The following is a 27,722-nucleotide window of genomic DNA, read 5'->3' as shown; positions in this document are numbered from 1 at the left end:
ATACAATAGAAAAGAAATGAATGCAAATCAATTAACTAATTAATTAAACTAGAGGATTGAAGCTTCCAACAGAAGGCAACTTAAAAAGCAAAAAGGAGAGAAAGGATGAAATATGAAGGTAAGCTTGGCAAAAATATAAAGGAGAGTGGACATCGGACCACTAGAAGTGATGCTGTAGTAGTATTAATGGGGGTCAGAGAAATGGCAGATGAACTGGGAAAGACACGGGCAGTATACCAGAAATCTGAGAGCGTCAAGGGGCAGAAATGAATGCTATTTGTCAGGAGAAGGCATTTGGGGAAGCTGAAAGGTCTGCGGTAGACAGGTCACTTGGACCAGATGGATTATAGAGGCATTAGTAGTGATCTTTCAAGAACAACTGGATTCTGGATTGGTTTGGAGGGCTGGAAAATTGCAAATCTCATTCCACTCTTTAAGAGGGAGGGAGATAAAAGAAAGGAAATTATAGGGCAGTTAGCATGAAGGATTAGGTTTCTGGGTACTTGCAGGCAAATGATACAATAAGCCAATGTCAGCATGGTTTCCTTGAGAGGAAACCTTGCTTGACATAACTGTTGGAGTTCCCTAAGGAAATAACAATTCTATCAGGATAGAAAAAGGAGAGTCAGTGGACGTTGTTTAGTTGGATTTTCAGAAGGTGCTGCATATGAGGCTGCTAAACAAGGTAAGAGCCCATGGTATTACTGGAAAGAGACTAGCAAGGATAGAAGATTTCTTGACTGGCAGGAGGGAAAGAGTAGGAACAAAGGGAGCCTTTTCTGGTTGGCTGCCAGTGACTAGTGGTGTTCCTCAGGGGTTGATGTTGGGACTGCTTCTCTTCACGTCGTATGCCAATGATTTTCATGATGGAATGGATGGCTCTATGACCAAATTTGTGAATGATACAGATAGGTGGAGGGGCAAGTAGTGCTAAGGAAGCAGGGACTCTGCAGAAAGACTGAGACTTAGACTGATTAGGAGAATGGGTGAAGAAGAGGCAGATGGAATACAATGTATGGAAGTGTGTGGTCATGCACCCAGGTAGAAGAAATAAAAGTGTAAACTATTTTCTAAACGGGGGGCCAAGTCGGAATCAGAGGTGCAAAGGGACTTAGGACCAGAGGGCACAGCCTCAGACTAGAAGAACAGAGATGAGGAGGAATTTCTTTCAGCAGAGTGTGGTGAATCTGTGGAATTCATTGCCACAGGTGGCTGTTGAGGCCAAGTTATTGGGTATATTAGGTATAGGTATGATGAACTGAATACTGAGGCTTTGGGCCTACTCCAGACTGCTCCGAGGATTTGGATCGAAGGACTCACTTTGGTTCGGAATGCTGTTGTTGTTGCTCTTCTCTATAGTTTAAGTGAGTTGTGCTTTTTTTTTCTCTTTCTCTGCCCATTGGGGTTTGGTCTTTATTTTTTCTTAATTAGCTTGTTCAGAGTTTCTTGCCTTGCGGCTACCTGTAAGCAACCAAATCTCAAGGTTGTATAATTTATACATCCTTTGATAATAAATGTACTCTGAATCTACATTTAAAGCAGGTTTTTGATTAAGATGGTTGTCAAGGGTTACAGAGAGAAAGCAGGAGAATGGGGTAAACTGGGATATTAAATCAGCCATGATGGAAGATGGAGAAGAATGTCCTAATTCCGTTCCTATGGTTTATTTATTTAATTATTGAAATACAGCGTGGAATAGTTTTTTCGAACCATGCCACACAGCAATCCCCTGATTTAGTTCTAGCCTAATCATAGGACAATTTACATTGACCAATTAACCTACTAACCGGTCCATCTTTGTAGGAGGAAACTGGAACAACCGGAGGAAACCCATGTAGGTACGGGGAGAACGTACAAACTGCTTACAGGCAGCAGTGGGAATTAAACCCTGAGTCTCTGGTACTGTAAAGTGTGTTGATCACTGCGCCACCTTGCTGCCCTATGGTCTTATTATCGTCGTAACCAAGGAAACCAGCAGAGGGACACCTGAGCTAAGGATGCATTATTGCCCTCTCAGTCGCAACCTGATTTCATTACAAAGAGATAAAGATCAGCTTTGTTTATCACACATAATTGAAACATACACTGAAGTGTAACACACATAAAATGCTGAAGGAACTCAGCAGGTCAGGCAGCATCTATGGAGCTAAGGAATCATTCGACGTTTCGGGCCTAGATTCTTCTTCAGGACTGGGGAGGAAGGGGGAAGATGCCAGAATAAAAAGGTGGGCGGGGGGGGGAGGGGAAGGAGGCTAGTTGGAAGGTGGTAAGTAGGAAAGGTCAAGGGCTGGATTCTGATAGGAGAGGAGAATGGAGCATTGGAGAAAGAGAAGGAGGAAGGGGGCAACAATGGGCAGGTGAGCAGAGGTAAAAGGTCAAAGTGGAGAATAGAGAAAGGGGGGAGAAGGTTTGAGGCTACCCCAGATGGAATAAAAGGTTGTTGCTCCTCCATCCCGGGGGGTGACCTCACCTTGGCATATGCACCGACCTGTCAGAATGGGAATTGGAATTAAAATGCTTGGCCACCAGGAAGTTCGGCTTGTGGCGGATGGAGTGGAGGTGCTCGACGAAGCTGTCCTCCAATTTATGACAAGTCTCACCAATGTAGAGGAGGCCGCATCGTGAGCACCGGACGCAATGGACAACCTCAGCAGGCTCACAGGTGATGTGTCACCTCACCTGAAAGGACTGTTTGGGGCTCTGATTGGAGGTGAGGGGGGAGGTGTATGAGCAGGTGTAGCACTCAAAATGTGTTGTTTGTATTAAATCAAATCAGCGAGGACTGTGCTGAGAAACCCACAAGTGTCACCATGCTCCCAGGGCTAAAGGTCAACATGCCCACCCATACATCCTTGGATTGTGGAAAGAAAAACACATGCTAACGGAAAGAACATACAAGCTCCTTGTAGGCAGCAGCAGGAATCAAACCACGATCTTACAGATGGCACTGTAAAGTGATAGTGCTAAAAGCTACGCCACTGTCATTAGATGTTCACCTACTAGATGTGAGGACTTCGCATGTGTCACATAATGCCTGGCCATCGCTTCTCCTACCAGACTGACTGGCTAGTCCTTCGGAAATATTCAATCCTGACCCCTTTGCTGTCTGTGTGGAGTCTGCATGTTCTTCCCAATATTATATAGTTTTCTCTGGGTGCTCTGACGTATTCACACATCTCTGAGATGTCTGCATGTTCTTCCCATTATTGTATAGTACTTCCCATTATCGTATAGTTTTCTCTGGGTGCTCTGATTTATTCATACATCCCTAAGATGTGTGAGTTGGTAAGCTAATTATCCATTGTTAATCAGCCTAGTGTCTAATTGAGTGGGAGAATCTGGGATAGGTGATGGGAATGCCAGAAGAATAGATTGCAGAGTAAATTAGTGGGGAGAAGGTTTGCTCTGTGAGCTGGCATGGACGCAGTGGGCTGAAATTGTCTCCTTTATGCTGAAAGGAAATATGGAAAAAGTAATCAAATGAATATTATTCCCAATGGCAACATTGACTGGTACAAACCCTCTCAATGGAGTCACAAGGGACTTGAGACGCTGGATTCTAGAGCAATACACGAAACGCTGAGGAGCTCAATGTGTCAGGTAGCATCAATGCAGTCAACATTTGACTGAAAGATAGAAAGGATAAAATGGTGGAGGGAAAGGGTGGAACAAGAGAGCTGAGATGCTGCCTGACCCACTGCATTCCTTCAGTAGCGTGTGAACTCTCCCAATATATATATTTACTTATTTAGTGATACAGCCCTTCCGGCCTTTGAGCCGCACTGCCCCAGCAACCCCGGCAAACTTAATTAATGCTAACCTAATCGCAGGACAATTTGCAATAACCAATTAACCTACTAACAGGCACGTCTTTGGATGGTGGAAGGAAGCCGGAGGACCCGTTGAAGACCCACGCATTTCACGGAGAGGACATACAGAGACTCCTTAAGCAAGTCCCTGTATGTCCTCCCCATGGAACGCCGGAATTGAGCTCCAAACACTGGAACGTTGCAAGCTGTAAGAGCATCGCGCCATTACGCCACCGTGAGACATTTCATCCATTAAGCAATCTACAGCAGGGTTGAAATGGGCCAGACACAGAAAATAAAAAAGCGTCATCCTCCACTGTAACAGGACTTTTTTGTAACTTATAGTAGTTTTTGTGTCCAGCAGTCTACTACTGCTGCAAAACAACAAACTCCACAACATAAGCCAATGAATAAAAACCTGACTCAGATTCTGATTTTTGAAACCACAGCAACAACAGCCTTGGAAGCTTAAGAATAAAGGAGACTTCATTCAGACAGATTTATTTCAAAGTTAAAGGAAAACCAACCTCAGTTTGTATCCAGAAGTCTGGCATGGTAGAAATTTATTTTACCTTATTCAGTTGGATTGACTTTGCTTATAGAAGTTTACTGGGTGCGTCCTTTCAGTCTCAGGCTTTGATTTAGCGTGGGTCTTCCACTCTGGAGTCTTGAACTGCAGCCCAGTGGGCAGCAGCTTGTTAAAGATTCTCAGGTTCAGGGTTCAAGTCCTAGTTTATGAAACTGATGGACTAAGTCAATTCCAAGGCAGTGCTGCACTCACGGAGGATTTAAGTCCCATTAGTGCCACCTTGTTGGCTCCATTCAGATTCTAAATTGCTGCTTTTTGGATGGGACATTATACTAAGATCTTTTCCTTCAGTATATGGGATGGCCAGGGTAGTATCTCTACTGAAAGGGCTTGTCGTGTCCCCCTCGAGACAGCTCATCCACCTCATCTGTCACTCAGCATCCACCTCTGGCTCCAAGTGGCTGTTTCTGTGCGGCGGCCACGCCCTGGTACGCCGCTGCGACGGCCGCGCCCCGGTACACCGCTGCGACAGGCGGGCTAAACCACGTGAGGGCAGCCAGTTTGTCTCAAACACCAGTGAGGTGGGGACACGCCTATCCCAGCATCCAAAGCCAGTCCTGGTGGACTGGGCGGATGAGATCATGTGTGAGAGCCAACGGCCAGGAAGGGAGCGCGCCACGGAGAACGAAGGGCATGGTGAGGCACAGAAGACGTCGCGATCAGCCCCTGCAACCAGGGAGGTCTCCAGTTGTGACGATCACTCGTACCACTGGAATACGGCTTCTGGAACTGCCGCAGTGCAACAGCTTTCCCACTTTAAAAAGCTCTCCCGCACGGGTTCCTGTCGCCTTTGTCAAAATCGACGGATAGCCAACATGTTCTCCAGTTCTCACACACGTGAAAGGTCCCTCAACACAGAAAGTAACATAATGGCCCCACTTGTAGAGCCCTTGTCTCACAGTGCCAGAAACCTGGGCTCGATCCTGACCTCGGACGCAGTCTGCGGGCAGTTTTCATGTTTTCCCCTGGGTGCTGCAGTTTTCTCCCATGTCTTCAAAAACCGTACATTGGTAGGTTAGTTGGCCGCCAGCGTGTAGGTGAATGATAGAATCTAAAGGAGGTGGTGAGAATGTGGGGAGACAAAAATGAGGAGTAGTGCAGGAACGGTGTAAATAGGGGTTTGATGATCGACAGACAGTGGACTGAATGGCCTGTTTCTGACCTGCATTTTGAAGGGAGCAGGTCCTGATATCCTTGCCAATATGAACACCACAATGGATGGATCAAGGTTACACTGATGTCTATGGCAGCTTGCTGTGCACTAATTAGCTGCTGCATTACTTACTTCTGATGTATTTAATTGGCCAAAAGGTTCTTTGACATGCCTTGAGTTGTGTCGTCAATAAACTTGCTGATGACAGAATGGTTGTGGGCACCATCTCAGACGGTGACAAGGAAGTGTACAGGAGTGAGGTAGATCAGCTAGTTCAGTGATGTCACAACAACAACCTTGCACCAAGGAACTGACTTCAGGATGGCGAAACCGGGAGAACATATACCCTTGTACTGTATATGATCGGCTGATTGGCTTCAAGTTCCTGGATGTCAGCATTTCTGATGATATATACGAGGGGTGATTGATAAGTTCGTGGCCTTGGGTAGAAGGAGTCAATTTTAGAAAACCTAGCACATTTATTTTTCCTACATCTACACACTTGGTCCAGCAGTCGTGGAGCATACAGATCCCTTCTTTGTAGAAGTCAGCGTCTTGGACGTCCAGAAAGTGGTCCACAGCAGGCGTGATTGATAAGTTCCTACGGTAGAAGGAGATGAGTTATTAACTTCAAACTTTCTGCATTTTCACTCGAAGAGTTGAACTGCACATGCATGTAACGAGAGCGGTATAACTCATCTCCTTCTACCGTAGGCCACGAACTTATCAATCACCCCTGCTGTGGACCACCTGGAGGTCCAAGGCGCTCTCGCTACATGCACGTGCAGTTCAACTCTTTGAGTGATAATGCAGAAAGTTTGAAGTTAATAACTCATCTCCTTCTACCTTAGGAGGGGACTATGTTGGAAAATAAATGTGCTAGGTTTTCTAAAATTGATTCCTTCTACCTTAGGCCACAAACTTATCAGTCACCCCTCGTATATATCCTGGACCAAACATATTGATGTGGTTATGAAGAAGGCATGGCAGTAGCTGTATTCGATTAGAAGCTTGAGCAGATTTGGTCACCAAAGACTAGCAAATTTCTACAGATGTACTGGTGCATCACCATCTGGTTTATATGGATCACTGCACAGGGTTCGGAAAAACCTGCCTCGGGCTGCAAACCCAGGTAGCTCTATTGTGGGCACTAGCCTTCCCAGCATCGAGAACAGCTTCAATAGGCAATGCCTCAAGAAGGCGGTATCAATCGTTAAATAACCCCACTGCCCTGGACGTGCCCTCATTTGATTGCTACTATCCAGGGAGAAGATACAGGAACCCGAAACCATGCACTCAACATTTTGGTTACAGCTTCTCCTCTGCCATCAGATTTCTGAAAGGACCATGAATTTATTAACACAACCTCACTTTTCGCTCATTTATTCTACTTGTTCTTTTAATATATTTCTTATTGTAACTTACAGTAAATTTTTTTGCGTTGCACTGTACTGCTACTACAAGCAGTAATTTTCACGACATTTGTTAGTGATAATAAACCTGATTCTGCTTCTAAAAGATACATTGCAAATGCAGATCCTTTCTTCTTGAGAGCTGGAATGTCCACAGTCGACCTCAGCCACCCCTCACCTCCCCTAGGCATCCTCTGTCTTCCCTTTCTCCTGTGGTTCACTCTCCTCTCCTATCGGACTCCTTCCTATCCAGCCCTTTACCTTTCCCACCCAGCTGGCTTCACCTGTCACCTTCTAGCTATCATCGTTCCCCTCCCCCCCCCACAACTCTTTTTATCCTGGCATCTTCCCCTTTCCTTTTCAGTCCTGGAGAAGAGTCTCAGCCTGAAAACTCCACTGTTTATTCCTCTCTCCATTGACGCTGCCTGACCTGCTGAGTTTTGTGTGTGTTTCTTCGGATTTCCAGCACCCCCAGCATTTTTCGTGTTTAATATCTCTCAACGTGGCAAAACTCAGTGACCACTTCAGAAGGCTCGTACGGCCAGATTTGGGAACAGCTTCTTTCCATCTGTGCTAAGACTGCTGAACGGATCCTGACCCAGATCTGGGCCGTACCCTCCAAATATCCAGACCTGCCTCTCGGTTTTTTTGCACTACTTTACTTTCCATTTTTCTATTTTCTATTTATGATTTATAATTTAAATTTTTAATACTTACTATCGATTTGTACTCCAGGGAGTGGGAAGCGCAGAATCAAGTACCGCTGTGATGATTGTACGTTCTAGTATCAATTGTTTGGCGACAATAAAGTATAAAGTATTAGGCACAGGAAGGTAACAAAGACTGGATGTTAAGGCAGTGCACGGTGTGCTGACCTTCTCTGGTTGGGGGACGGAGTTTGGGAGACATGAGGTAAAGTTGCAGCTTTATACAACTCTGACTGGACCACCTCTGGAGCATTTTGTTCAGTTCTGATCACCTCATTATAAGAAGGACGTGGAAGCTTTAGAGAGAGTGCAGAGGAGATTTACCAGCATGCCGCCTGGATTAAAGAGCATGTCTTATGAGGAACGGTTGAACGAATTAGGGCTTTCCTTGCTGGCGTGAAGGAGGATGAGACACAGCAATGATAGTGGCGTATAAGATGATACAGTGGCCAGCCTGTGCCTTTTCCTTGGGGCAGCCTGGCTAAGACGAGAGGATACATTTAAGCTGATTGGAGGAGAATATGGGGGGATGTCCTAGGTAAGTTTTTTTTCCACTATGTGCTTTGAATGCACTGTTGGGGCTGGTGGCAGAAGCAAAGACATGTGGGATATTTAACAGAATCTTAGATAGACTCATGAATAATAGAAAAATAGAGGCCTATGTAGGAGGAAAGGGTTAAATTGATCGGAGAGAGGGATAAAAGTTTGGCACAACTTCATGGGCTGAAGGGCCTGTACTGTAGTGTTCTTTCTTCTATGTTATTTCTACAGATGACAGACGAGATTAAAGGGGCAGATTTTCCGAACCGACACGGTTCTAATGCTGGGAATTCAGGGAAGGGGAAGGTTTCACTGCAGTAGCCTTGATATCCAGAGCTGGCCTGAGCTCAAGGTGGCACCTTCTGCCCAGCCACCTGTGTTGCTGACCCGTCTATCCTGTGGGTCCTTGGGGAGACCAGCTGGGCAGCCTAAAGTCCCACAGAGCTCCCGGCTCCCTGGCTCGGAAACCAGCCCGTGAACCTGCGCCGGGTGAACTGAATGAGAGAAGTCACTTCCCAGGAGAAAGACGAGTACTTAAGTTTATTTCACTTCATTCGAATTTTTCTGAATGGGTATGCCGCTACGTTTATGAAATGTGAGAACTTTTAAAAATATATTACAAAAGTATTCGATAAATGGTTGACAATGACAGCTTTGGTGGTGCATGGGCTGGCAGCGGGGCGTCACTTCTGTCAGGGTGAAGTGCAGCTGGGACAGCGCTGGATCAGGATGAAGTGCTGCGGTCGACTTACAATCAAACACCGAACCCAGAGCCTTGCTGAAATACACAGTATTGTGTGCTGAACCAGACGAGGGCAATAGATCACATGACCACTGCAGATGATGTATTTCTTAAAGTGGCAATGTTCAAAATTATCAACAGCTGATGGTTAATAATCAGTGCTGTGGACCTGAAATGGATGAGAAACAATTGTTGCAAATCAGGAAATCCCGTGATTCACAATTTTTTTCTCTCATACTTTCCCCATTTAGAATCTCTGACGTTTGACATAGTGGTACCATCTGCAGGGACACTGAGGCACTTGACGGCAGACAGACCCAGGGCCCAGGGGCGAAGACCACCCACTCACCTTAGAGCTACAGCTGCTGTGAGTAGACATTTCACTGCAGCTTCTGACCCTGAGCGGCAGCCATTGCTTAGAGGCTGTCAAATAAATGCCAAATGTCTGCAGCATAAGCTAGGCAGCAGTCAGGCACAGGGCGATAAGCGGCCGATAGCCCCAAGGGTGAGACAAACAACATCTTGAGCCAGAGTCTAACTGCTGCTTGATAACCTAAGAGCATAGAACATAAACTGACCAGCCCATTAATGGGCTCTTCGGCCCTCGATATCTGTACCAGGCACAGTGCAAAATCAAACTAGTCCTTTCTGCCTATGCTCTCCGTTCATTGCCTTTTCATGTGTCCTTCTAAAAGCTTCTTAAACACCTCTTATCTGTTCCCAGCATCATCCCTGGCAGCCCGTTCCAAGTTCTCTCCACTCTGTGTAAAAGTTTTGTCCAACACACTTCCCTTCAACTTTCCCCCTTACCATAAATGCACAATTATACCAAAAGAAGAAGATATCATTGCCAAGTCCTCACCATCTTTGCCCAGAGGATCATCACTGAACAGAAAGCCGTATTCACCGGCTGCAGAAATCCCGGGGCTAAAAGTGTAAATCAGAGGCCGGAGGTGCTGTGGTGACTGTCTCAGCTCCTGGCATGGCCAAAGCCATTCCACCATCCACAGATTATGAATGAGAAGGAATACTCTCCACTGGCTTGGATTAGGAAGATTTGGTAGTGCAATTGATGAAGATGTTGCCTCGTGATTCCTGTCCCCTGGGTTCAATCCCGACCTCGGATAGTGTATGTGTGGGATTTTGTGTGTATCCATGTGGGTTTCCTCCAGGTGCTCCTGTCTTTCCCACAACCCAAAGACGTGCAGCTTCGTAGATTAAATCGCCACTGTAAATTCTTTCCGAGTGCTCAGGTTTAGATTAATCCATTTATTACACGTATATTGGAACATAGAGTGAAAAGTGTCATTTGCAACACATCCTAAGGGAAACAACCCATGAGTGTCACCACACATTTTGGTGCCCACAATGCCCGGCAGAACAACAAAGAACACAACAACAGCAGCAGAGCAAGCCCCTTTCCTCACCTCCACCCACGCACACACGCGGACAGTCTCCAGCCCGAGGACAGGCCGCCGGGTTTCCAGTCTCCAGTCTCCAGTCTCCAGGCTTTGACGATGGGAGGGGATTGGTGAGTATAAAAGCCTGGGGAGAGTTTGTGGGATGTGTGAAGAATAAATTGTGATTAGAGCAAATGAGTACCTGAAGGTTGACGGGCTGGAGAGCCTGTTTTCCTGACGTCTCTGTCCATAACTGCACCTCCAGCAACCCTCAAGAAGCTCAGGATAATGTGCCCACTTGCTTGGCTTCACATCAACCACCCTGATCACACCACCTTGGCATCTGACACCTTCCAGGGTTTGTCATACAATCAGTGCTGTCACAAGTCACGCTTCACCCACTTCCTTCTCTGCTAAAGCAAGTAGGAGCCTTTGGGACAATCTAAGACTTTGGTAGACCAGTCCCAGAAATGCTAAGAGCATATTGCGTGGGGCTAGCAGTGAGATGTCATTGGCAATGATATATTGCACACAGCCTCTGCCAGCCTCAGTTTTCATGTTCTGACCCTCATCTTTGCCTGTTCCATCACCGGTTGCTGCTTTCTACGTTGTACAAACCTGATCTTCAAATTGTCATCCCAGCTTCATTGATCATCCCAAACCAAACAGTTGGCATGAAATCAGAGCGGGGCATTTTACCATAACTGTCCTGTGGCTGCCAGGGGGAGAACTGTTTCAAATTCTGACGCCCTTCTCAATGACCAGCATGGCAAAGATGCAGTAGCCGGAAGTTCTCCATGAAACTTTTGTTAAGGTAATCACAGATCCCCCTTTAACATGAATCCCAGAGTAATTCATTATTGTGTTGTCATACACGTCTTTGGCCAATTTCCTGATGGTTGTGCTGGTGGATTAGCCCTATCGACATTATGTCTAGCGCAACCAAGTAAGGTGAAATCCAATTTCTGAGTTTCAATAACAGCTGGTTAAATATTAGTGTCAAGAGTGTGAATCAGGAAGTGAACAAAACCAACAGCAAGTGAAATCATGAACTTCACAGAATTAGAATACAAAAGCATTTGTGTTTTCCTTCCCTGGGACATTCAGACATCTGTGGAAAGATCCGCAGGGATAGCGGAAAGCCAGCAGGGGTGAAACGGGGAGGGAAACTGAGCTCAGTTCTTCACTTTCCTCCAAAGTGAAACTATTTCTCAGCCCATCATGGGTCTGTGGTGGGTTCTGATGACAGTGTGTAGCCACCTCTCCCTTTTTCTCCCTCTCTTTCTATTTCTTTCTCCTCCCTCTCTCTCTGCCCCTCTCTCTCCCCTCTCTCTCCCTCCTTCTCTCCCCCTCCCTCTCTCTTCCTCCTCTCTCTTCCCCCTCTCTCCCCGTCTCTCACCCCTCCCCCTCCCCCTCTTTCACCCTTCCCCCTGCTCCTTCCCCACTTCTCCCTCTCTCCCCCTCCCTCTCTCTTCCCCCTCTCTCTTCCCCCTCACTCCCCCCTCTCTCCCTCCTCCCCTCCCCTTCTCTCCCCCTCTCTACCCCCTCTCTCCCCGTCTCTCACCCCTCCCCCCCTCTCTCACCCTTCCCCCTGCTCCTTCCCCACTTCTCCCTCTCTCCCCCTCCCTCTCTCTTCCCCCTCTCTCTTCCCCCTCACTCCCCCCTCTCTCCCTCCTCCCCTCCCCTTCTCTCCCCCTCTCTACCCCCTCTCTCCCCGTCTCTCACCCCTCCCCCCCTCTCTCACCCTTCCCCCTGCTCCTTCCCCACTTCTCCCTCTCTCCCCTCCTCTCCCTCCCCTCTCACTCCTTCCCCACTTCTCCCTCTCTAATGAGCTGTCTCCCTCCCTATTTCACCCTCTCCAGCTTTTCACTCTATCAATGCAGATCTTTCTACAGATGTCTGAATATTCCAGTGTTTACTTTACCATCCCAGACTTCTCTTGCTTCTGTGAGACATGAGAGGAAGCCACAGCACGCGGAGGAAACCCGTGCTATCATCACGAGGATGTGGAAACCGCACGCACAGCATAGATTGAACTTGGGCTGCAGAAGGTGTGAGGTGGAGGCTCTACAACATGTGTCACTGCATCATCCAAATTCTTTCTCTAGTTGGGTGTTTATCCAAAACCACTGGGAAAATAATAGTCATGGAATGCATTCTGATCCTCTCAAACTTCTCTACTTTCCCTCTCCCATCCCAAACAGTATTTCAAAAATAAATCTGTGTCCTTTGGTTTAGTTTGTCATGATCTACTCCTCCATATCCAATAATAATCTTGTACAATGCTTGGTAGATCTTTCTTTAACCTCCTCTGCTCAATAAGGAATCCCTACCCTGACCCAGATCCTTGCGACTGAAGTCTCTCATCCCTTGACCTGATCCACCAACAGTCCTCTGCAGTCTTTCCAAGGTTAATTTTGCTCTAATTTTATGGGCTGTTTACGGCTGCTCTTACAATTCTCTTTGCTTAAACCACCTGCAGCAGAATGCCAAGGGGTCAGTGTCACCACTAGTACCAGCTAAAGTCAAGCCTCCAACTGTCCAGCTGTTTGAGCCTCCATCAGTCAAAAGGCATCAGTTGACTGCAGGAAGAGCAGGCCCTGTTCCGGCTAGTTCACCAAACAAAACACAGGGATATGAAGAAAGGGAGGACAAGGTGGATTCTGTTGCAGGCCTGCAAGAGGAACTAAGAAGGCTGAAACTATCCATCAACCTGCTAAAGAATCAGCATTCGTAAGTAATCCTCAACTGGGGAATGACCCCCTATTTCAGCTAGCTTCAAAGGCAACATCAAGTAATTGGAAAAGGAGGGGCCTGCATGATCTAGATGGGATTGGAGGGACATGCAAGTAACCGGGAGGAGACAAGACAATGCCAATTAATTGGGTCTGACCATTCCTACATTAATTGACCATAACAAAATAGAAAACATCAAACGATATTGGATAAGCCCACACCAACTACCTGGGATAAGACAGCTCGGTATCAACTCACTGGGACCTGACAGAGAATTTATTTTTTAATTGATAAGCATTTATTGCCCATTCTTAACCCCCCTTGAGGTGGTAAACTGCTAGTTCTTCTGGAACATGCACAGTGGTATGCAAAAGTTTGGGAACCCCGGTCATAATTTCTGTTACTGTGAATAGCTAAGCGAGTAAAAGGTGAACTGATTTCCAAAAGGTATAAAGTTAAAGATGACACATTTCTTTAATATTTTAAGCAAGATTACTTTTTTATTTCCATCTTTTACAGTTTCAAAATAACAGAAAAGGAAAAGGGCCTGAAGCAAAAGTTTGGGCACCCTGCATGCTCAGTAGTTAGTAACACCCCCTTTGGCAAGTATCACAGCTTGTAAACGCTTTCTGTAGCCAGCTAAATGTCTTTCACTTCTTGTTTGGGTGATTTTCGCCCATTCTTCCTTGCAAAAGGCTTCTAGTTCTGTGAGATTCTTGGGCCGTCTTGCATGCACTGCTCTTCTGAGGTCTATCCACAGACTTTCAATGATGTTTAGGTCGCGAGGGCCATGGCAAAACCTTCAGCTTGCTTGAGGTAGTCCATTGTGGATTTTGAGGTGTGTTTAGGATCATTATCCTGTTGTAGAGGCCATCCTCTTTTCATCTTTGGCCTTTTTACAGACGGTGTGATGTTTGTTTCCAGAATTTGCTGGTATTTAAATGAATTCATTTTTCCCTGTACCAGTGAAATGTTCCCCGTGCCACTGGCTGCAACACAAGCCCAAAGCATGATCGATCCACCCCTGTGTTTAACAGTTGGAGAGGTGTTCTTTTCATGAAATTCTGCACCTTTTTTTCTCCAAACATACCTTTGCTCATTGCGGCCAAAAAGTTCTATTTTAATTTCACCAGTCCACAGGATCTGTTTCCAAAATGCATCAGGCTTGTTTAGATGTTCCTTTGCAAACTAAACTTCTGATGCTGAATTTTGTGGTGAGGACATAGGAAAGGTTTTCTTCTGATGACTCTTCCATGAAGATCATATTTGTGCAGGTGTCGCTGCGCAGTAGAACAGTGCACCACCACTCCAGAGTCTGTTAAATCTTCCTGAAGGTCTTTTGCAGTCAGACGGGGGTTTTGATTTGCCTTTCTAGCAATCCTACAAGCAGTTCTCTCAGAAAGTTTCTTGGTCTTCCAGACCTCAACTTGACCTCCACCATTCCTGTTAACTGCCATTTCTTAATTACATTACGAATTGAGGAAATGGCTACCTGAAAACAAGCTATCTTATAGCCTTCTCCTGCTTTGTGGGCATCATTTATTTTAATTTTCAGAGTGCTAGGCAGCAGCTTAGAGGAGCCCACGGCTGCTGATTTTTGGGACAAGGTTTGAGGAGTCAGGGTATTTATAAAGCTTTGAAATTTGCATCACCTGGCCTTTCCTAATGATGATTGTAAACAAGCCATAGCCCTAACAAGCTACTTAAGGTCTGAGACCGTGGTAAAAGTTATCTGAGAACTCAAATCTCTTGGGGTGCCCAAACTTTTGCATGGTGCTCCTTTCCTTTTTCTCACTCTAAAATTGTACAAAACAAAAATAATACACTAATTTTGCTTAAGATGTTGAAAAGAATGTTTCGTCTTTAACTTTATGACTTTTGGAGATCAGTTCATCTTCTACTCACTTAACTGTTCACAGTAACAGAGATTTTGACCAGGGGTGCCCAAACCTTTGCATGCCACTGTACACCCATGGTACTGTTGGAGAGGGGATTGAAGATTTAGACCATGAAATTCTACCTGGGTTTCAACAGTTCAGCATTACTGTACTGGGACAGGGCAGAGAGGTATCAAGAAACTGGGTTAAGGTAGAATATTGATGACTCATGGGAAAATATCCACCACGTGGGAATAGACAAACCAGAAAAGTCATCTGGAACAGCATAGATCTGAGAAAGTAACTGGGATTAAAGCAGGAAATGGCTGGAAATGCACAGCATGTTGGTGGAACAGAGGAGAAACAGAAATAAGATATAGGAGCAGAATTAGGTCATATGGCTCATCGAGTCTACTCTGCCATTTCAACATGCTGATCCAATTTCCCTCTCAAACCCATTCTCCTGCCTTCTCTCCATATCCCTTCATGCACTGACCAATCAAAAATCCATAAACCTCTGCCTTAAATATGCAGAAAGATTTGGCCTCCACAGCTGCCTGTGGCAAAGAATTCCACAGATTTACTACTCTCTGGCTGAAGAAATTCTTCCTCATCTCTGTTCTAAAAAGACACCCTCTATTCTGAGGCTGTATCCTCTGGTGTTAGACTGTCCCACCATAGGAAACATTCTCTCCACATCCACTCTATCAAGGCCTTTCACCATTTGATAGATCTCAATGAGGTCACCCCTCATTCCTCTGAATTCTAGTGAATACAGGCCCAGAGCCATCAAACACTCTTCATATGACAAGCCATTCAATCCTGGAATCATTTTTGTGAACTTCCTTAGAACCCTCTTCAGTTTCAGCACATCCTTTCTGAGGTAAAGGGTACAACAATGCTCACCGAGGCCTCACCGGTGCTTTATAAAGCCTCAACATTATATTCTTGCTCTTGTACTCTAGTCTTGAAATGAATACTAACATTGCATTTGCCTTCTTCACCACAGACTCAACCTGCAAATTAACCTTTAACAAATCCTGCACAAAGACTCCCAAGTCCCTATGCGCCTAGAGAAAATGAAGAAAATTTTCCCTCCATTTATAAAATAGTCAACCCTTTCATTTATTCTACAGAAGTGCATGACCATACACTTCCCAACACTGTATTCCATCTACCATTTCTTTGTCCATTCTACTACTCTGTCTAAGTCCTTCTGTAGCCTCTCTACTTCCTCAAAGCTACCTGCCCCTCCACCTATCTTCATATCATCTGCAAACTTTGCAACAAAGCCATCAATTCCATCATCCAAATCATTGATATATAATATAGAACGGATCAGTCTCAACACAGACCCCTATGGAACACCACTAGTCACTGACAGCCAACCAGAAAAAGCTCCCTTTATTCCCACTCTTTGCCTCCAATTGGCCACTGCTTTATGCATGCTAGAATCTTTCCTGTAATACCATGGGCTTGTAGCTTTTTAAGCAGCCTCATGTATGGCACCTTGTCAGATGCCTCTTAAAATCCAAGTACACAACTTCAGCCAACTCTCCTGCTTGTTATTTCTTCAAAGAATTCCAACAGCTTTTTCAGGCAAGATTTTCCCTTGAGGAAACCACACTAACTATGATTTATTTAATCATGTGACTCCAAGTACCCTGAGACCTCATCCTTAATAATCATCTCCAACATCCTCCCAACCACTGAGGTCAACTAGCTGGCCTATAGTTTCCTTTCTTCTGCCTCTCTCTTTTCTTGAAGAGTGGAGTGACATTTGCAATTTTCCAGTCTTCCTGAACAATTCCAGAATCTAGTGATTCTTGAAACATCATTATTAATGCCTCCACGATCTCTTCAGCCACCTCTTTCAAAACCCTGAAGTGTAGACCATCTGGTCCAGTGACTTATCTACCTTCAAACCTTTCAATTTCCCAAGAACCTTCTCTCTTGTTATGGTAACTTCACATACTTCATCACCCCTAACACCTGGAACTTCCACCATACTGCTAGTGTCTTCCACAGTGAAGACTGATGTAAATACTTATTCAGTTCATCCACCATTTTGTTGTCTATTACTACCTCCCCAACATCAGTTTTCAGTGGTTTGATATTCATTGTCACCTCTTTTTTACACTTTATGTATCTGAAGAAAATTTTGGTATCCTCTTTAATATTATTGGCTATCTTAATTTCATATTCCATCTTTACCTTCTTAATGACTTTTTTCCAGTTGTCTTCAGTTTGCTTCTGACTTCCCACCAATTTTTGCTCTATTATATGCCCTCTCTTTGGCTTTTATGTTGGCTTTGACTTCCCTTATTAGCCACAGCTATGTCATCTTTCCTTCAGAATACTTCTTCCTCTTTGGGATGTATATATCCTGTGTCTTTCAAATTGCTTCCAGAAATCCCAGCCATTGCTGCTCTGCCGTCATCCCTGCCAGTGTTCTTTTCCAATCAATTCTGGCCAACTCCTCTCCTCTGTAATTCTCTTTACTCCACTGTAATACTGTTACATCTAACTTTAACTTCTGCTTCTCAAATTTCAGGGTGGAATTCATTATATTATAATCACTTTCCCCTTGGTGCTCTTTTACCTTCAGCTCCCTAATTAATTCTGGTTCATTGCACAACACCTATGTGCAATGATGTCTGTTCTTCTGACCTGCTGTTGAACATTTCCAGCATTTTCAGTTTTAATTTCAGATTTCCAGCCTTTGTAGCCTTTTTTTTATTCGAAGAAATGGGATTGGTCAGCCAAAACATGGATTAGTAGAGTCAGGACTAATATGGATTGCTTTGAGACTGAGAGCAGATAAGGGTATGGAGGCGTATAACTGAAGCTAATTGAGGAAAATTTCTGGAAGTTACAGGCTAAAAGAGATGTCAAAAGAGATGGGTTGTGAGGTACCTACCTACTGGTCTGGTAGTTACCCCAGACCTCAGCTTTGGGAGTCCAGCCATAAGACCATAATACATAGAAGCAGAATTAGGCCATTTTGCCCATCAAGTCTGCTCTGAAATTCCTCCTCATCCCTGATCCTAGACTCCCTCACTAAAGGAAACATCCTCTAAGCATTTCAATATTGGATAGGTTCCAATGAGATCTGCTCCCCCTCATTCTTCTAAGCTTCAGTGAGTAAAGCCCAAAGCCACCCAAGGCTCCCCAGACAGCTTTTGACTTCTGTATGGTGGCTGGTGGGAAGGTGGAGCAAAGTGACATCTAAACCTTGCTCTGACGCTACAGGACATCAATTAACCAGAGTAAGATTTGGAAAAGTATCCCATGACCAAGCCCGGTACAATATCAAGTTTAGAAGGGGAAAGGGACACGATTCATACTCTTGAGATGATGCGGCGGCTCTGTGCCTTGATGTTGAAAGTTTTTTTGGAGCATACAGCGCATGACTTCAGCTGAATGAGTGTTCCCTTGATGCTTGACAGGAGAGATGTAACTGACATAAAAGAAGAGATTGCAGAGGAGCGAATCAAATGGAATACACTGCAGGTAAACCTCTTACAATGACCACTGTCTCCATTGGATCTGTTGTTATTAATGGATTTGGTAGAACAGGTAGTGAGAAATTTTCTCCTGGTGAGGTGTCTGTAACAAGGGATGTAAGACATTCACAGGCAATGTCATGGCACACTACATAACACAAAGAATCGAGTAATATGAAACCTCTATAGGATTTCCCACTTATTACCTTGTCTATAAGACTTGTATCATCTGAAGTTGACTCATTTCATGGATCCTCCCATGGAGTCATGGAAAATAGCTAACCTGAGACTGATCATCTTTGTCAGCGGAGCGTGCTAAGGGCAGACAGAGAGGAGCAGATCAGACACGGTGAACTTGATGAGCCAACTAAAAGCTGTTGTTCCCCTGTTCAGAATCAATTTCTAATATCACCATCAGATCCTCGTCTACCCTTTCTAATAGACTGTGCAGTTTTGTTCCAAATAATTTTCCTTTGGTGGTGCCTGTGCCTGCAGGTGGGTGATGAGGAAACTCAAATAATCTTGCTCAGAGTGTTTGAATGGTGCAGGATTGTAATGGGCTGGATTGACCCAGACAATTCGTGTGTCCAGGAGATGTGGTAATAAATGTACACGCACAACAAAGTAACTTAAGCCTAATTTATTATCATAGAATAGAAAGCACAATGAATCACACAAAATGCTACGTAGTAAGTTACAAAGATTTCGGGGCTCACAGTTCTTAGTCTCCACTTGATTGTTGCTGTTGTCAGGGGATCTCTGAATTCTGACGTGTAGATCTATCCTAGGCATCGATTGATCACAATTCTTCAATCTAGGTGAAATCACAAGAAATGAACGAAAGGTGACTCAATAAAGAGGAGTTCAATCCACAAGCGTTCAGAGGCACACAGAGACAGAGAAACTCTTTGGTCTTTTGTTCTCATACCACTATCTCGGCATGGCTTCTTTCCTTCTAACAACTCATGTGTTCATTGACAGACATCCTCATGCCACTGGTGCCCTGGGACCAAGAAAGACTCCAGCTGCTATCAGCAAACATGTTTAACTTGTACAGACACTTTACATGCTGTGAGCTCACAAAGAGTTAGAGTGTCACTTGGAACTGTTCAGACTCTTGTCTAATATTTTCCAAAATTTAACACACCATAACACAAGGATAGCACCTCATTTTTCACTTCAGCCAGGCACTCAATTGTGCTGAACAGAATTCCTCGAGAAACCTAGGGCTCTCCCTCTCCTTCCAACGAAACCTCCCCACCATGGGCATGGTCCAGGAGATTGATTACAATGCAACAGCGTGGCATCTTCCCTGGCGACTGACTGGGAATGCAGAGGCAGGGCAGGTTCATCCAGATTGGGCAGTTGAAACATGCACTGGAGCGAAAGACTTCAATGCATCTCAACAGGTTTTTCCAATTGGTACCTCTTCTGCCAGACTGCATTGAAATTGACATATTCCGTGAAAGCTGCACTCAAGTATAAATGTTAGATATAGTGCACAGCAGTGAGATAGTCCTCCTTCTTCCTTACCTCATCGTCAGTGCTACCTTCATCCAATTTCCATTTCCTGCATATTTGCCCTCATCCCACCCTTCTGACACTCTAACAGGGATAGGGTTCCTCTTGTCCTTACCTACTGCTCCACAATCCTCCATATCTAGCACACCATTTTTCATAATTTTCCTCACTTACAATGGGATCGTACCACTAAGCATATCTACCCCTCCCCACTGATCTCCCCTTGCATACAGGACGGGTGCTACATCAGCCCCTTCACCAGCACTCATGGTCCCAAAACGGTCCTTTCGTGTGAGGCAATACCAAGTCTCTGAGCCTGTTGGTGTCATCCACCGCAAATGTTGGGTCTTTCTGGTGCCCACTCATTTCAATTCAACTTCTCCCTCCCATTCCGACATGTTAGTCCATGGCCTCCTCAACTGTCATGATGAGGCCACTCTCACGGTGGAAGAGCAACACCTCATATTCTGCCTGGGTAACTTCCAACCTGGTGTCATGACCATCAATTTCTCTAATTTCCAGTAATTTCTCCCTCCTTTTTCTCCTTTTCCATTTCCTGTCCTGTTCCCTCTCATCCCCTCTCTTCTCCTCACCAGCCTGTTACCTCCTTCTAGTGCTCCTCCTCCTTCCCTCTCTTCCATTGTCCACTGTCCTCTCTTATCAGATTCCTTCTTCTTCAATCCTTTACCTCTTCCACCTATCACGTCCCAGCTTCATACTTCATCCTCGATCCCCCACCTCCCTACCTTCACCCTCACCTGGTCTCACTTCTCACCTGCTAGCTTGTAATCCTTCCCCTTTTCCCACTTCTTATTATGATGAAAGGTCTCAGGACAAAACATACTCCCCTCCATAGATGCTGCCTGGCCAGCGTCAGCAGAATTTCTCGTGTTTATGATTTGTCAATGACCAATGTAGGTGCTTACTGTACTTACCAAGTCTGACCTACAGTATATATGACTCCAGTACTACAGTCCTATATGGCTGCCACGTAGTTGCTATGAATGGTATGCTGAGGTTGGCAGTGACAACTCTGGCGACGTCCAGCCAGGACAATAAATATCAGCATCTACATCTTCTTATCTGGTTTAGTTAACAAACCTAGTTAACTGAGTTAACACTTAATGGGAAGACTAACTCATTCATAATAGCAGTCCACATTCACCTCTTTAGGAACAGCTTCTTTCCCTCTGCCGTTTGATTTCTGAACGGTCCATGAATTCACAAACACTAGATTCAAGATTCACGATTGTTTAATGTCATTTCCTGCACAAGTGTAAAGAACAAAATAATTATTATTCCAGATCTGATGCAGCACAACCCCCCTCCCACAAAAGATGAAGTATGCAATAATAATAAAAAACATAATAAATATAAATGCATAATATAGTTTATATACATAGATTGATTGTATATAAAGTGACACTAGGCTGCACATAAGATAACTGAGGGAAATAATAAAGTAGTGCTTGTGTTAGTGGTTGGAGGTGTTGATCAGCCTTACTACCTGGGGCAAGTAACTGTTTTTGAGTCTGGTTGTTCTGTCATGGATGCCACATACCTCCTCCATGATGGAAGTGGGACAAACGGACCATGACCAGGGTGGATAGGAAGGACTTTACTTGTGATGGACTGGGCCATATCCACTGCTTCCTGTAGGATTTTCCATTCAACGGCATTAGTATTATCACACAAAGGTGTAATGCAACCAACGTGTACACTCTCCATGAAGTTTGTCAAAGTTTTAGATGTCATGCTGAATGTTTGCAAACCTCTAAGGAAGTCAAGGCAATGCCATGCTTTCTTCTTAATTGCACTTACATGCTGGACAGATCCCTTGAAATGATAACACCAAGGAATGTAATGTTGCCAACCCTCCCCACCTCTGATCCCCCAATGAGAACTGGCTCATGGACCTCTGGTTTCTTCCTCCTGAAGTCAATAATTAGCTCTTTGATCTTATTGACATTGAGTGAGAGGTTGTTGTTGTGGTACCACTCAGCCAGATTTTCAATCTCCTTCCTAAGTGCTGATTTTTCACCACCTTTGATTCGGCCAATGACAATGGTGTCATCAGTGAACTTAAATATGGCATTGGAGCTGTGCTGAGGCTTAAAGTCATAAGTATAAAGTGAGCAGAACAGGGGGCTATGATGGAGATTGTGGAGGAGATGTTGTTGCTGATCTGAACTGACTGGAGTCTGCAAGTGAGGAAATTGAGGATCCAGTTGCACATGGAGGTAATGAGGCCAAGGTCTTGAAGCTTATTGATTAGTTTTGAGGGGATTATAGTGTTGAATGCTGACCTGTGGTCGATAAAGAGCATCCTGATGTATGCACCTTTGCTGTCAAGATGTTTGAGCGTTGATCGAAGAGCCAATGGAATGGCATCTGTTGTGGAGCTCTTACACTGGTAGGTAAATTGGAATGGATCCAAGTCGCTTCCCAGAAAGGAGTTGATATATTGCATCACCAACCTCTCCAAGAACTTCATCACTGTGGATGTAAGTGCTACTGGATAATATTCATTGAGGCAGGTTACCACATTCTTTTTGGGCACTTGTATAATTGAAGCCTGCTTGAAGCAAGTGAGTACCTTTGATTGCCAAAATATCAGGTTAAAGATACAGGTGAACGCTCCAGACAGTTGATCAGCAGAGGTCTTTAGTACTCAGCCATTTACCCCATCTGGGCTGGAGGCTTTCCATGGATTCACCCTCCTGAAAGAGGCTCTAATGTTGGTCTCAGAGACAAACCACAGGGTCATCGGGGGCTGCGGGAGTTTGTAGAAGTTCCTTCATGTATTGATGGTCAAAGCAAGCGATAGTGTTGAATGCTGAACTGGAATCCAGAAACAGCATCCTGATATGAGTATCCTTGTTTTCTAGGTGTGTCAGGGCCAGGTGCACGACAGATCCTATGACATCTGTCGTAGAACGGTCCTGTTGTTAAGCGTATTGGTGAGTGTCCATTGTGGCAGGAATGGAGCCTTTGATATCAGCTGTTCAAAGCACTTCATGATGATTGGGTCAGTGCCACTGGACAGTTGTCATTTAGTCCTGAAGGTGTAGATTTCTTTGGTACCAGGGATGATGGTGGCTGATTTGAAGCATGTGGGGACAGCAGCCTGGATCAGCACTACCCTGCTATTCCTCATATATTTATTTATGTAATTTTTAAATCATTTATAACTCTTTGTGTTTTGCATTGTACTGCTGCTACAAAGCATCAAATTTCACAACATCCGTTAGTGATAATAAACCTGATTCTGATTCTGAAAGCTCCATCCCTGCAGTGTCATTGCAGGGCCTGATGGTGGCACTACTGAGCAGATCTGCAGCAACCTGAGCCGACAGGAGAGTCATTTGAAGAAGACTTCCAGGAAGAACCCGACTTATCTGCCCTGGGAGTGATATCATGTCAGAAATTAGCATATCCGAATGAAAACAAAAAGAAAGTAAAGTATTTTAACAACGTTATTTGATTTTTTTTGTACAACTTTTATTGCAGATGGAGGTTGAAAACCTGAAAAAATTGTTGACATCCCTGCCAGATCACTAACCTCGATCAAACCTTCCTTCTCTCTCCTCTGCTGGATAGAGGGCATATGTCCAGCACCTGAGAAGCCAATACCAGACTCTTACCCGTGTTACATTACCCACCAGTACTGGGAGTCTCACAAACCTGAATCTGGCTCCCGCAGTTACAGGATCTTCACAGGTCTTTCCTGTGTGTCCTCTTCTGAATCCCGTGGGCATCAAGAATCCTCAGGAATCCTGCGATATGAAGCTCCACACAACTCTGAAAGTAGGACTTGAAAAGACTCAATATTTGTGACAACTTTCAATACACCCAATAACTGTCAATAAAATAACTTTTGAAGCATGGTTGCTGTTGTACTGTGAATCCAATATGTCAGTTGGGTAAAAGGCATTGCCTGGACTTTTTTCCGTAGTTTCGGCCTTCACATCCAGTCGAACATATTGAACTCTTTAAGTACTTGACGTTCTGAGGATTCCAGTCACAAACACTGCAATGAACAAAATTGGATTACATTTCGGGTGATGAGGCAGTGAAAATGGCTTAGCGGCTGGTTAAGGCCGGGAAAAACCAGGAATGAATTACTCCAGGTTCACCCAAGGAAATTGCCGATATCCAGTGCATTCCTGGCTTCTTGGCACGAGAAAACGGCCAATGTAATGGTGGTAGATCATGTCAGACGAGAGCCCTGCTTTGGGTGTGAACCTCGATCAGTGATTTTGGTGTGGAGCTGTACCAGATCCAGGCCCGCACCTTTCCAAGTAAGTCTGCAGCAGTGGGTCACAGCCTGCCTGCCCACATCAGGGTGAGACTGCACCAGGTGAGAGATAGTGTCAGGCAAGACATTGTAGAAGGCAACGAGCAGAAAGAGCTGAGTTTCCACTGACCATCTACTGTACCCCAGCAAGAGGAACAAGTGCTACATATGTCCCCTATGCCTCCTCCCTCACCTGCACTCAGGGCCCCAAACAGTCCTTCCAGGTGAGACCCAAAGTAGACTGTGCTGGAAAGCTGAGGTTAGCAATAAGCCTCCAGGGCCCTGGAAACTGACTAACAATCACACATCAATGGGCCTGCTAGGAACAGCAGTTATTACACAATATATCTCAAACAACATTTTTTGTGTGTCCTCACTGCTTTTGACATAATAAGCAGAAATTCATGCTGTAGAGTGTTGAGTCCGAGTCTCACTGGCGTGGCACGCCTCTTGAGTAGTTGGAGTTGGCCTGAGCAGGTGACTGCAAAGAGGGGGTGACTGATACCAAACCCCTTGTATCTCCCTCCCTCCTCTACAGCAGCATTTTCTGCCGCCAGTTCACCAGCTACCAAGCTGAGACATGCTCTAAGGCTCTGACCACACTCCCAAGCTCCTGGTTGGTACTGACAGAAGGGGTGAGACCTCTGCAGGCAGTTGCAGTCCGGGACCACAAGACTTACTGTATATCCACGAATCAGGGTGAAAAACACCCAGACCAAAAACTGTAATGTAATCTTTCTAATTTCTCATTATTTTGTGGGATCAATCGATTGGGATTTAGCATTACATATGGAACCCACATAGTTTGTCATATATAAGCTCCAGTTTCTAGACACATCTATTTCCAATACACAGCCTTTTATACAGCTCAACCTAGAAAATGAATTACACTGTGCTGAAAAATTGTGATGTTTGATCCAAAATCAATCAGGAGCCAGAAGACACATACTCAATGTTTTAGGAACCAGCTTCTTCCCTTCTGCCATCAGGTGTCTGATCTATTTCACTATTTAGCTCTTTTGGCACTATTGATTTATCTTTTATATTTCTTATTGTAGCATTCTTTTTTAAGTTTTGCACTGTACCGCTGTTGCAAGACAACAAATTTGACACAAGTTTTACGACTTATATGATAATAAACCTGATTCTGAGATAGGGAGAAAGGCAGGCAGTGTGAAGGCAAGGAGGGGAAAGAGAGAGAAACAAAAGAGAGCTATGGAGTGACCGAGAGAGACAGAGAGAGAGGAAGAGAGTGAGAGGGAGAGGCAGTCCGACAGAAGAAAATGTTGAAAGATGCACAAAAGCAAATGGAGATAGGGAAGACATAAACAAAATGAGAGGGCACTCTGCACACACACACACACACACACACACACACAAACACACACACACACCCACACACACACACACACACCAGGGAAAAACTGTGACATACACAGAGGTAGAGGGAAGCAAAAATATGCACACAGACACACACAATAGCACAAATAGGTAGAGTGTGAGATACACAGAGTCATACCTTCATTAATGGGCAAGCAACTGATGACTACAGGCAGAGGCTGTGCTTTTTTGTGATGGGAAGCTAAACTGCAGAGGTTGCGGTTGAGTTAAGGGCAGAGTTCATCTGAACTTTTGATCTCCATTTGCCAGCAGAGGAAAACAGAGCAAGTTATAGACATATTGTCCCTGTATAGGAAGGAACACGGAGCTCTGGGTACCAGGACAAAATATACTGAGCAAAATAAAAAAAGGATGCAAGATAAAGGGAAGAAAGGAGTCAAAGGTTACCAAAGCAAACGTGGAAAATATAAAACCAGATTAATTCAGACTGCAAATGCTGATTGCAACTGCTAATCGAGCACTTCTATTTCTTGCGGAGATGGGGTGGGGAACTGTAGAGGGCAAAGATCCTGCCTTGGTTTCCAGGTAGGTTCTGCTTGATGGAAGAGGCTGCACATCAGGATGAAGTGCTGGTGTACCACGGTCACCTCCCTGAATGTAATCGCCATAACTGTAACTGGAATTGGATTGGTTTATTATTGTCACGTGGGCTGGGATACAGTGAAAAGCTTGTCTTGCATACTGTTCATGCAGATCAGATGGTTACACACAGTACATTGAGATAATATATCACAAAGGGCTCACCTTTCTGCTTGCTGGCTGTCTTCACCGCTGCAGCCTTGGGCATATGTGAACTAGCTGCGGAAGCTTTGATTACGAATGCGGGATTGAAACTCGCCGACTGTGGGAATAGAACTGTCGGAACATTTGGTGTAAGTTACCGAGGAAAGTTAGGTGGTCACAAGGGCGAGACTCGTGGTGAAAAGTGATGATTGGTTCTGGTCTGGTGCTAATGTATTGGTGAGCCTACAGCAACATTCCTTATCAGTGGAGAGGATCCAAAATTAGAGTGTTCAGGGGAATTGGGAGTAGTTCTTTGAGTCTTCACTGACGTGCTGGCTGTGACCGGCGCTGGGGACCAGTCTGTAGTGCTTTTCTGTCCAGTAAATGAAGTTTTAAATTTCTAAATAGACAACTGGAGTTTGCGTCTTTCTGTCTTACTGAGCTGGATTCATGAACTTTTTGTTGTAATGGAACAGGTAGTACAAGGGCACACAATAACAGAATGTCGAGCAAAGTGTAACTACTATAGAGGAAGTGCAGTTCAGGGAAACAAAAAGGTGCAAGATCTTAATGTGGTAGATTGTGGGGTCAGGAGTCTATCTTATCACGTTGGGAAACATTCAATAGTTTTATAACAGTGGGGTAGAAGCTGTCTTTCAACTTGGTATGTGCTTTCAGATTTTTCTAACTTCTGCCCAATGGGAGAAGGGAGAAGAGAAAATGTCTGGGGGGGTGGGGGTGTTTCTGGTGTGGGTAACTGGCTTCTGGGATATAATACAAAGGCTCCCTGCTTCTAGCTCTGCCTGGAAGTTTTGGACACCACCAGACTCATGACCCCTGATCACCCATGATATGGTCAAACAGTTTCTTCCAAGAATGCAGTAATACTCACCAGAATCTGAGAGTGTTCTTCAAGTATGCGCATTGGAATCTAATAATGCTGAAATTAAGTTTCTTTCAAGTGGCAAATTTATCCATTTACTTGTCCATTTACATCTAGTCCTCATTATTTATGTGGGGATAGGGCACAGACTTCGCATGGACAACAAAACTAAAGCCACAGACCAAAAGACCATAAGACATTTGACCAAACATAGGCCATTTGGCCCATTGCAATTCTGCTCATGACATCGAGGTCTGAGCAGGCACTCCCAGCAAAGGGTGGCTAACCTTACAAGTTCACAGGTCCACAGGCCAGAGGTTAATGAGGATTTAGCGTAATAAGAGCCGAACGCACTAGAGATACTAAGCAAGTCGGGTCACCTTTAACTAGTGAATCTCACTCAACTTGAATCTATCTCCAATGGGA

General features: G+C 44.8%; 1 protein-coding gene across 2 annotated transcripts in view; it reads left to right on the top strand.

Moving 5' to 3' along the window:
* The window catches only part of sh3d21 (SH3 domain containing 21), a 121,287-nt gene extending 97,413 nt beyond the window's left edge, over nucleotides 1–23,874 (top strand). Inside the window, exons 14-17 of one of the 2 annotated variants that reach the window (XM_072247098.1) lie at nucleotides 9,204–9,319; nucleotides 12,838–13,085; nucleotides 18,415–18,478; nucleotides 23,503–23,874. In XM_072247098.1, the coding sequence (XP_072103199.1) occupies nucleotides 9,204–9,319; nucleotides 12,838–13,085; nucleotides 18,415–18,478; nucleotides 23,503–23,553 (479 nt within the window). In that variant the 3' untranslated portion in view covers nucleotides 23,554–23,874. Of the gene's footprint in view, nucleotides 1–9,203; nucleotides 9,320–12,834; nucleotides 13,086–18,414; nucleotides 18,479–23,502 lie in introns of both variants that reach the window. The other variant, XM_072247097.1, reaches the window with a different exon arrangement.
* Nucleotides 23,875–27,722: the final 3,848 nt, after the last annotated feature.

Source organism: Mobula birostris, chromosome 30 (assembly GCF_030028105.1).
Source record: "Mobula birostris isolate sMobBir1 chromosome 30, sMobBir1.hap1, whole genome shotgun sequence".
In the NCBI taxonomy this organism is placed as follows: Eukaryota; Metazoa; Chordata; class Chondrichthyes; order Myliobatiformes; family Myliobatidae; genus Mobula; species Mobula birostris.
This window is presented reverse-complemented; position numbering and strand designations above follow the sequence as displayed.